An 11,465-nucleotide genomic window follows, 5' to 3' on the forward strand; every position below is an offset into this window, starting at 1 on the left:
CTTGCCCCGGGTGCTGACAACCCACGCTACGCCACTGACAGGCTCACAACCTATTCATACACAGACATACACTTAAGACAGGATTTGTGAAGGAAAAGACAATGGGGAGGATTTCCCATTTTGACCTTGCAGAGAAAACATTTGCTCAGTTTAGGAATCAAAATGCCTTCAGGTCGGTCTTCCTGTGCTGATCTATGTACATGTGGTTATGAACATTACCATATATCTAAGACCTCAAAATTCCTAACACAATAGAAACATATCAGCTGGTATATATGTGTGTTCATGTTTGTTCATTTTTTCATTAATTACTGCACAGAGCCAGTCAGCAGCTACGTTCATGTAAAAGGGCCCTGGGGCCTAGCCCTAGGCCTGCCCCACATTGACTGTGCCTGGTCACAATGGAAGGGGTAGCACTGTGGCATAATGAGGACTAGGCAAACAGTGGCCTTTCTGGGACAGGCCTTCAGACTCATAGCCTCCAATATGCTAGTGCTGGGGCATCCTGTGGGCGGTAAGTCAGCTCCATGGGTCTGGAGGCAGAGGCAGAGCTAGTCTGGACAGCAACAGGGCTAAAACACAAGGGGTGGCTGCGAGGGGAGCGAGGGAAAGTGGCAATAGGCTGGGTACCCAGCATTCAAGCTTGTTTGCCTGGCAGTGGCTTTCTCTGGACCTTGGAGTTTTATATAATGCCCAAACACAGGGCCGCGGGTGGCGCTGTGGGTTAAACCACAGAGCCTAGGACTTGCCGATCAGAAGGTTGGCGGTTCGAATCACCGCGATGGGGTGAGCTCCCGTTGCTCGGTCCCTGCTCCTGCAGTTCAAAAGCATGTCAAAGTGCAAGTAGATAAATAGGTACCGCTCTGGAGGGAAGGTAAACGGCCTTTCCGTGAGCTGCTCTGGTTCACCAGAAGTGGCTTAGTCATGCTGGCCACATGACCCGGAAGCTGTATGCCAGCTCCCTCGGCCAGTAAAGCAAGATGAGTGCCGCAACCCCAGAGTCAGTCACGACTGGACCTAATGGTCAGGGGTCCCTTTACCTTTACCGGGCATGACATAAGGAACCATGATTTTCTCCTAGAAAATTAGAAACCTCTGTAATGATTCCATGTAGGGCGGCTCCCATCTTTGTTTTGAAGGACCAGGACAGTGTCAATAATTTCTATACAGCATCCTTGTAGTAGTAATTGTTGTTGTTGTTGTTGTTGTTGTTATACCGTTCATGTACATGCCACTTTACAGACTTTCGAAAACAAAACACAGACAGAAGCTTACAATGAAAAATCAGTGATGAGGAAAATGACAGTGCAAGGGAGATAGGATAAAAATGAAGTGTCAGCAAACATATTTACATTCCAATCCTACAGACGAGGGAAATTGTTGGACTATAATTCCCATCATCCCTGACCACAGGCCACTCTGCCTGTGGCTGATGAGAATTGGAGTCCTGCAACATCTGCAAAGCCACAAAAGTTTAGATTTTTGTGTCTGTGTTTTAAGCTTGGTTACATCTGGGAATGAGTACTGAGCCAGAGTCCTCATGGAAAATGTGTCCTTTTAGGGAGCACACTGATGGAAGGGGTGGCGGCGGCACCACAGACATGTTCAGGGAAGGGATTTAGGATGCAAAGCAGAAACTGAGTGTGAGTGGAACCAGAGAGGCAACTTCAGCAGTTTGGGGAAAGTCAAGGGCCAGGATGGGAAGCCTCGGGGTCTTGGGCCAGATGTGTCCCTCCAGACTTCTCTTTCTGGCCTTCAGAACTCTCCCCAGCCCACACCCCTTTCTAACCCTGCTGCTTTGCACCCTCCTTGAATGTTTTTGCCTGGCTGGAATGTGTCTTTGACCTCTGACAATGCCTCTTGCTTGTCTGGATACAGCAGGGGTAGCCAACCTTTTTATACCTACCGCCCACTAATGCATCTTTCTTGATGGTAAAATTTCTTTACTGCCCACTAGTGCTTGATGGAAGGAGGATTCAACTTGTGCCGTAGAACCCCCTACCTCCCACCTAGAATCCTGAAATGCCCACTAGTGGGCGGTAGGGACCAGGTTGACAGCCCCTGGGATAGAGGCTAGAAAGGAGTACATGTGAGTTTGTGTACACAGGCGAAAGTCACATTGGTTGCTCTGCTCAGTTTTACCTCTGGCATGTGGTCCCTGGAAAGTTGCCTAGAAAGGAATGAAGCCCATGGATTGAAAAGGCTTCCCTGCTCCTGGTTAGGGGTTTTGGCTGGATTTGGAAGCAGAACCCCAGCTCAGCAACGAAGCCAAGTGCATAACCTGTCTGTTCCATCAAGGTAAACAGCTCTGTTCTTCCTCTTCTGAAGCTGGGGAAATGGCTTCTCTTCCTGCATTTTTCGGAAAGCAAACAAAAAAAAACAAAAAAAAACCCATATCCAACCAAGCTATGTTTTGTTTTGTTTTCCTGCAAAGTTAGCAAAAGGAGTTCTCTGCCTAGGTAACAGCAAGGGAGACTGGGTGGAAGTCTTGCTAAGGAAGTGCAAGGGTGACAGAGGTGGATTTTGGGGAACAAGACTAGTTTGCCCACACTGGGCATTGAGTTCAGAGGGCACTGCAACAATGATAAGAGGCTGGGGCAGAGGGCATCAAATTTTGGCGTTGCAGAGGGATTTATTCAAATTCAAAAGCCTAAAGTCTGCTGCTGGCTAAGCATCCCTTTGCCGCATGCAGAAGTTGGTTCCTGGGCAGACAAGTTTCGATGTGGAAAGGGTTCTGCTCCTTGCAGCTGGAAGCTTTCCGAACCTTGCGGCTCAACAGATGTGTGGACCTATTTAATCCTGATGCACTCAAACCCCTCCATTCCTGTGAACAGATGCAGCCTTAAAGGTGCAAGTCATTCATCACCACTCATCATATCTGCCACAGAGAAGCCTCGTCAAGTCTCTCCTTCCCAAGGGCATGACCTCTCCCCTGCTTGAAAATGGTAGGTGAGGTATTTCTCTAAAATGCTTTTTTTTAAAAAAAACGCTAATGTGGACCATCAACAGGGAACCAGGCATCCCAGAAGAAGGGAGTAGAGGGTGCTAGGACCCCCCTGAGACTGGGGGACTGAGGCCCACCTACCCCTACCCCCCCCCCGTCCCTGGATAATCAATCCACAGCTCCTATAATCAAAGCTAATTCATAAGGAACCCCCAAAAAAGCTAATTCAGGAGGGAAGGGTGCAGCCTAAGATATTTGGTCATATAAATGAGGAGTAGGGAACCTTAAGGGACGCGGGTGGCGCTGTGGGTAAAAGCCTCAGCGCCTAGGGCTTGCCGATCAAAAGGTCGGTTGTTCGAATCCCCATGACGGGGTGCGCTCCCGTTGTTCGGTCCCAGCGCCTGCCAACCTAGCAGTTCGAAAGCACTCCCGGGTGCAAGTAGATAAATAGGAACTGCTTACTAGCGGGAAGGTAAACGGCGTTTCCGTGTGCAGCTCTGGCTCGCCAGAGCAGCGATGTCACGCTGGCCACGTGACCTGGAAGTGTCTCCAGACAGCGCTGGCCCCCGGCCTCTTGAGTGAGATGGGCGCACAACCCTAGAGTCTGTCAAGACTGGCCCGTACGGGCAGGGGTACCTTTACCTTTACCTTTAGGGAACCTTAAGCCCAGGGAGTGAATATGCCCCCCCCGGCATCTCTGTTTGGCTCTCAGAACTGCCCCCAGGCCATAACTGGACCTGCTCCATGCCCCCCCTCGAGTGCTTTTAACTGCTGGGATGGGTCTCTGATCTGTGGTGATGCCTCAGAGGATGCGTGGGGTAAGGGGGACTGTCTGCAGAAACATCTGGATTTTGTGTGGCTGTAGGCTATTGTACAAAGGCAGGAGTCGCGTCCATTGCCCTGGCTCCAACTTACACTGGCATGAGACTGCCAATGGAAAATGGAAAAAGTTCCCCTGGTGGGAACTGGAGTCCACCAACATTAGGACCATGTTTTCTTCTTCTACTGTAGATGCTACAAGTAGTAGTGAAAATGAAGACCTTCCTAGGTTCTGTTGATGCTTGTTAAAGTATTGTCAGTCATCTGGAATATATACATCCTTTCAATAAATGGGAAAACATTGGAGTATGAGGAGACAAATGGGGAACTTGCAGCCCTCCAGATGTTGATGGATTCCAGGCTCTATCATCTACAGCCAGCATGCCCAATGGTCGGGGGGTGGAAATTGTAGTTGGAAATTGTCAACATCTGGAGGGCATCAAGTTCCCCACCTCTGGCTTAGGAGAAAATGAACAAGTTCTGCAAGCAGGTTTCACTCAGGGGTTGTTTGGGTGGGTTGTTCCTCTTTTAATTTAGTTTCAGCTCTACAGAAATCACTCAAGCCTTCCCAGTGAAAGCAGTGACACATCCAGCTCTGGCCTGGGCAGCATCATCGAAACCCCCAAACACATTCTCTACTCAGCCTGCAGTTTACCTCACACCTTGGATGACTTGCTGGCCGGGCTGTCAGTTCCGAAGAAAGCCCCTCACAGGCCCCCGCCAAGCCGCCCTCGCCGCAGCAGCAGCCCCAGCGTCCCCGTCGACCTGGACATGAGCGACGGGGAGACCAGCCTCTCCGACAGCGGCTCGGAGTCTCCTGTGTGTGTGGAACTGCCGCCACAGCCCTTCATCCGCGAGCACACCGTCAGCAGCACCAGCGCTCAGGTGGGGCCTCCTGACACAAAATGGCCTCCTCTGCATTGCTAGGTTACTGTGACTGGAGAGCCGGGTCTCTGTTTGAGCCAAAAGCTGAACTCCTCTTCAACTACCCCGCTGGGTAAATGGGGGTGCAACATCTGAGCATAGATAGATCACATTTAGTGCACCTCTGAGGAACCCATATTGTTACATGCACCCCAACCCTATGAGACGTGAGAGATTTCGGGGGCTCCAGTGCTTGTCTAAGTGTCTGTGGAATAAGGTTTGAGGAGAGTGACTGGAGCCTTGTATCATATGGGTTGTTGTTGTTGCTGCTACTGCTATTTCGATTTATATACTGCCCTTTATCAAAGGATCCCAGGGTGGTGTACAACATTAAGAACACATTTTATGGAGCATAATAATTAAAACATCATACAAAGCATCATAATAGGCAGCATCATAATAAAATCATCACAATAGCAGGCTATTTATATCAGGGATGGGTCCATATGCTACTAAACTACAACTCTCATCATCCCTGGCCATTGGCCATGCTGGCTGGAGCTGATGGGATATGGAGTCCAAGAACTTCTGTAGAGACTACAGATTCCCCATCCCTGATTTATACACGTACACAGGTTGAGCATAGGTGGAAAATACAGAGGTCCCAGGTACAATGCTCCCCATCAGATTTCTAATGGAACTGCCAGAGCCTTTTACAGTGCCTTTTACAGAGAGCAATTCAGCCCTCTGTATCCTTTTGTCCATTGATTCTCCATCAGTCACAAAAACACCTGCAGGTTGGTCGCTTCCTTCTCTTTTAACCCCTCTCCCTGCTTACTGGGGTTGGGGACAATAAGCTTAGTCATCGCTCTTCATCCTTTTTCTGAGCCATCTTAACTCCCATCGAAACACATCACCTGACTGCCACCGGCTATAAATAGTCTTCTTTCAGGCCTTAAGACGTGTTGCCTCAGGATAAGCCACCCTTGACAGCTCTGCTCACAGAAACCTTAAGAGCAAAAACTTCACACAAGGAATCCCAGTGGGTCACCCAGGCCAACAGCCCTCCAAGTGCACAGCAATAGTCTTCAGTTTCAAGTGCCAGGAAATTACTGTGTTTGGAATATAGCTTGTATTGGACAGTGGCATGGCTTGCGCATAAAGCTGAGCTAAACCATGACTGTACAAGAAGGAACGAGTGTGCCATTGGTATTCATAGCAAAAATCACAGCTGCTTCATTCCTCTCCCTGCTGCTGCTGCTGCTTCACTACCAGGAGCAAAACTATGTTTTGGCTTAACATGGCATCCAAAACCAGGCTTGTAGTTTGTCTGCCCCCAAGACAAACAATGAGTGGTTAGCCAAGAGGTTACAAAGCGGGTGGTGCTGTGGTCTAAACCACCGAGCCTCTTGGGCTTGCTAATGGGAAGGTCAGCGGTTCAAATCCCAACGACGGGGTGAGCTCCTGTTGTTCTGTCCCAACTTCTGCCAACCTAGCAGTTTGAAAGCACACCAGTGCAAGTAGATAAATAGGTACCACTGCGGCAGGAAGGTAAATGGCATTTCCACACGCTCTGATTTCCATCACTGTGTTCTGTTGCACCAAAAGCGGTCTAGTCATGCTGGCCACATGACCTGGAAAGCTGTCTGTGGACAAACGCTGGCTCCCTTGGCCTGAAAGCGAGATGAGCACCACAACCCCATAGTTGCCTTTGACTGGACTTAACTGTCCTGGGGTCCTTTACCTTTACCTTTTTTTAAAGCCAAGAACTAACACTTGGCTGCAGGGTCCAGCATTAAGCCACACACTGCCAAATTCAGGTTGCGCAGTTATAGTTGATTGGGAGGTGTTGTGCAACCAACTCGCTTCCCGGAGAGACTGGACATCTTGTGCTAAGAGAAATGTTGGGGAAATGCACTGGAAAGCACTTGCTAACCTCCCTACAAACAAGTCAGGGTGAATGTTCAATAGACAGGCTGCCTGGAAGCACCCCTAGTATTTTCTGCTATATCAGAGAAGACTAAGGCTACCTCTTGGTGAATGTCCCTTAAGGGCAGTGGAGGCTGGTTGTTGTTGTTGTTTAGTCGTTTAGTCGTGTCCGACTGTTCGTAACCCTATGGACCAGAGCACGCCAGGCACTCCTATCTTCCACTGCCTCCCGCAGTTTGGTCAGACTCATGTTAGTGGCTTCGAGAACACTATCCAACCATCTCATCCTCTGCCGTCCCCTTCTCCTTGTGCCCTCAATCTTTTGCAACATCTGGGTCTTTTCCAGGGAGACTTCTCTTCTCATGAGGTGGCCCAAGTATTGGAGCCTCAGCTTCAGGATCTGTCCTTTCAGTGAGCACTCAGGGCTGATTTCCTTAAGAATGGATAGGCTTGATCTGGTTAGGAGGCTGGTACATTAGGGTAAAGAGATCACTGCCCAGCCAACCTCCATCTGTCTTCAACCAGCCACCACCTGTCCACCATCTTCCTAACAACCAGCCCCAGGGGTGGCCCTGAATGCCAGCTTCCTCCTCCTTACTTCCTGCAGAACTCAACAGGGTAGAGGATGGGGGACAACACTAGAATCAGCTGGGTTTGTTCTGGCTCCACTTACTACTGGTCTCCTTGTTTTCTGTCCCATAAATCCCAATGGGCACCAGCCACCACGGTTCCTCCCTGCACCAGTGAAAGGACCCCTTTAGCACCCACTTCCCTGAAGATGTTGGGATCAAGTGAAAGAGCTCATCTCCTAGCTTTCTGCATGATGCCCTTTTTCTCTCCTCCATAGGTTTCTTGGTCAGGCCCACGCAACGGGGAGTTGATTTCCTTCTACGAGCTGCAACTGCAGGAGGCCCGGCTGGATGGTCAAGGCAAGAACATCCATTGGTTTTGCTCGCAGACAGAAGAGCACCTGGAGAATCTGACTCCTGGCACTACGTACTTGCTGCGCGTGAGGTCTCTCAACGTGGCAGGTGCTGGGAAGTGGAGTGCACCCTATAAGGTGAGCGCAGTCCTCCTGGTGGGGAGGTGGTGCGTGTACCATAGAGTTGGGCATCCAAAGAATGTAGGAAGGCACACCCGTTGCACTTTCACCCAAAGCCCAATTCAGGGAGGCTGACCCTGGTAGAAATGTCAGAACCATTGATGAAGTTACATGGTTTTAGCAGAAATGTTATAAAGAATTAAGCAAAAACTGATTGTTAATGGGTTGAAGTGGAAAATTTAAAGTTAGATTGTGTTAGGATAAACTATAGAACAAAAAATTGAGAAAGAGGGAAAGGATTTGCTGAATTAGCTAATTTGAACTAGAATACAAAAAAGGGAGGTGTGAGGAAGTCGAGGAAACAAGTAAATGAAAGATAAAGATATGGAAATTGGATGTGTTTTTAAATGTTTTGATTTTTTCTTGTTGTTTTGATGTATTGTTCTTTTTTATTTTTGACGTATTGTCTGTTAAATTTTTCATTGTTTCTTTTTTCTTTTATACTCTTTTTCTGTAACTATAAAATTTTCAATAAATATCATTTTTTTTAAAAAAGAAATGTCAGAACCATTGATAACTGCAAAAAGGCACATCAGAGCTAAAATGAAATAGAGAATAAATTGAAGAATTGTTCATATTTGTAGCATTTTGATTTTTAAAAAAAATAAATATGCAGGAGGTACGGTAACAAGTGCTTTTTAAGACACAAACAGACAGACAGAGAAACCTGCAGGCTTTTGGTGAATAAGGCACTGTCAACAATTTATATGCCAGTTTTAACCTTTGGCACTCTGTTTTGCAAAGCCCTAAGCCAATCCACGTTTTTAACTGTAGTTAGGGGAATCCGGTAAATAAATAAATATTAGCAGTACATATTAGAAATACATAAATATTAGAAGTACATGGATTCACTTCTTTTCAGTCGAATCTGAACTACAATGCTCCAACTTATTTAGAGTAGATGCAATCCCCAAAATGTAACCGCCGCATAAGTTGTGGGCTGACTATTGTTGTGACTATTTCAGCAGTCACCTATAAAATGGCACGACTGAAGCTAACTACCCCAGCAACCCTTTTACTCTAACCCCAAACTAATGAAGCACCAATGTTCATGCATCTCCAGGATATTTTTTATTATTATTACATTTTTATCCTGCCTTTCTTCCCAGGAGTTCAAGGTGGCATGCATGGAGTTGGATCTAAGAACTTAGCTGAACTTTGCTGCTTTTGAAACTAAAGTCGCAACTAGTTTTTCACTTTGGTTTCAATTGGAACTAAGTGCAACTAAGTAAATTAGCCTGGACCCAAATCATAGTCCTTTTCCCCATTCCACCATCTCCATATTTTACCCTCACAACAAGTTTGGTTAAGCTGAGAGGTAATGGATTGGCTCTAAGTCTCCTGGTGGGTTTCACAGCTGGACCTGGGGTTTCCCCAGTCCTAATCTAACACTCTAACCAGTACACCTCACTGCCTCTGAGGGAAATTGGCTTTGCCAAACATAATATGCATGGTCATGTTTCAAGATGCAAGCAAGTCCACTTTTGAAGATCTTCCTGACAGTAAGAGCTGTTTGACAGTGGAATTTGCTGCCAAGGAGTATGGTGGAGTCTCCTTCTTTGGAGGTCTTTAAGCAGAGGCTTGACAACCATATGTCAGGAGTGCTCTGATGGTGTTTCCTGCTTCGCAGGGGGTTGGACTCGATGGCCCTTGTGGTCTCTTCCAACTCTATGATTCTATGATTCTATGATGTAGAAAACACCCTTGCAAGATGCATAGCTCTGCTGCTAACCGTTGCAACTTTAGCAGATTTCTAGCGTGCTGTTTTGCATTTCGTTGCCTCCCTGTAACAAGCTCTTCCCCTTTGCTTCTTCCAGTTTGGCACGATGCCTTCTGTGGCAGGAATGCCTCTGGACCCGGCTCCTGTCACTGTCACCGTGCGGCGGTGCAGGAAGCCTCAGAAGAAGACGATCTTTATCCCTGCCCCCTAAGAGGACTGACAACATGGAAGTAAAGGATGGCACCTTCCTCTTGCCCTTGCATCTGTTATTCCACATTTCCCCATAACTGCTGTTTGGTGCCTTGGCAAATTTTCTGCTCACAAAAATAACTTCTAGCCAGGTGAAGAAGGTCAGGGGCTGGGGTGGCGGGAACGAGGCATATACGGATGTCACAGTTCACAGGCGCATTTGCGACTATTTTGCTGCATATGGTGGGAATCTGATACATAAGAGCAAGGGAAGAGGCTGAAATCATGTGACTGCAGCCTCCTGCCCTACTCTCTACTGCCCCCTTTTGCCCAGGTTCTGTAATGGCAGCCTCTTTGCCTGCTCTCTGCTGCCCCCTCTTGACCAGGTTGGCCAAGAGGCAGCAGAAGGAAACAGGGATTAAACCCTGCTATTACACAGCCCCGACAATAGTAGGCAGCAGAGAGCAGAGAAAAGGGGCAGCAGTTACACAACCTGGCCAGCAGTGACCAGCAAATAGCAGGGAAAGAGGCCGCAGTTGCAGGACCTGGCCAAGAGAGGGCAGCAGAGAGCAAGGAAAAAGGCTGCAGTAACACAACCTGGCCAGCAGTGACCAGCAAATAGCAGGGAAAGAGGCTGCTGTTGCAGGACCTGGCCAAAGGGAGGCAGCAGAGAGTATACCATTCCTGTTCCAAGTCCTTGATGAAAAGTGCAACCTCTGAGCTTTAAGATTTTGGGTTGTGGGGCGAGTTTCATGCAGCTGTATTTTACACATTTACTTTGCTTCCACTGAGCTCCATGAGATTTAATTCCACGTGGCAGTGCATACATTTGTCAACAGCTGGTGTGTCGGTTGGTTTTTCCAGCGAAATACCATTGCCCTTTGCGAGTGGTCCGAGTGCCTGGCGATTTGCTTGCAACATTCACTCATGATGAGGTTGGCTGGACTTGGCAATGCCGGGTGGGCAGCATTTGTGTGCCCGCCAGATGCTGCTTGACTACAAATCCCATCACCCTTGGCCATTGGCCACACCGGCTGGGACTGGTGGGAATTGTCATCCAGCAGCATCAGGAAGGTTAAAAGGTAAAGGGACCCCTGACCATTAGGTCCAGTCGTTGCCGACTCTGGGGTTGCGGCACTCATCTCGCTTTATAGGCCGAGGGAGCCAGCGTACAGCTTCCAGGTCATGTGGTCAGCAGGACTAAGCCGCTTCTGGGCAAACCAGAGCAGCGCACGGAAACACCGTTTACCTTCCTGCTGGAGTGGTACCTATTTATCTACTTGCACTTTGATGTGCTTTCGAACTGCTAGGTTGGCAGGAGCAGGGACCGAGCAATGGGCGCTCACCCTGTCATGGGGATTCGAACCGCCGACCTTCTGATCGGCAAGTCCTAGGCTCTGCGGTTTAAACCACAGCACCACCCGCGTCCCATCAGGAAGGTACCGATACCATTTCAGCCTGCATATGAAGTGGTATGTAGTGGAACGCAGCAGCTGCTTGCGCTTCAGCGTTAGTGTGCCGTATATGACTTTAAAGTGTAATTTGAGAAGTTGCCACAGGATGGTGCCAGAAAACTATTCTGTAACTGCACATAAGGTACAAGGGTCTCAGAGCCACTTTTGAGTACCCGTTGGCCCAAGAAAGCCAACATGAGAGATGTGGGGCCATTTACTATCTTCCAGCCTAAGCTACCTCACGGGATGATATAAGGTACCTCATAATGGGGTGAAGGAAGACACAGCCATGTTAAGCTACTTGGATAAAGGTTCTGATACCAATAAGAGGAAGAGATAGACTAAAGTATAGACTATAGTTAGATATGAGGGAGAACTAGACCATTTACTGGCTATAGTTAAAATATGAGGGAGAAATGGACGGTTTAAATATATACATAAAAT

The 11,465-nt window shown here is 48.1% G+C and overlaps 1 protein-coding gene across 2 annotated transcripts; it reads left to right on the forward strand.

Annotated features, from left to right (window-relative positions):
* Window positions 1–391: 391 nt before the first annotated feature.
* FNDC8 (fibronectin type III domain containing 8) lies at window positions 392–9,624 on the forward strand. 2 transcript variants are annotated; one of them, XM_083456128.1, is made up of 5 exons: window positions 392–514; window positions 2,835–2,945; window positions 4,301–4,648; window positions 7,404–7,616; window positions 9,476–9,624. In XM_083456128.1, exons 2-5 carry the CDS (start codon window positions 2,943–2,945, stop codon window positions 9,587–9,589), a joined length of 678 nt encoding a protein of 225 aa, XP_083312254.1. In that variant the 5' UTR covers window positions 392–514; window positions 2,835–2,942; the 3' UTR covers window positions 9,590–9,624. The 2 variants fall into 2 exon arrangements, with proteins under 2 accessions (XP_083312254.1, XP_083312255.1); XM_083456129.1 differs by lacking the exon at window positions 2,835–2,945 and having other exon boundaries at window positions 413–514.
* Window positions 9,625–11,465: the final 1,841 nt, after the last annotated feature.

This window comes from Podarcis tiliguerta, assembly GCF_965153285.1.
Source record: "Podarcis tiliguerta genome assembly, chromosome: 8".
NCBI classification, from domain to species: Eukaryota; Metazoa; Chordata; class Lepidosauria; order Squamata; family Lacertidae; genus Podarcis; species Podarcis tiliguerta.

What these genes read in the sequence shown, in the direction of transcription:
- FNDC8 (XM_083456128.1), top strand. An exon ending in TCAGCAGCACCAGCGCTCAG is followed by an intron (nt 4,649 to 7,403) that starts GTGGGGCCTCCT and finishes TCTCCTCCATAG; the next exon opens with GTTTCTTGGTCAGGCCCACG. An exon ending in AGTGGAGTGCACCCTATAAG is followed by an intron (nt 7,617 to 9,475) that starts GTGAGCGCAGTC and finishes TGCTTCTTCCAG; the next exon opens with TTTGGCACGATGCCTTCTGT.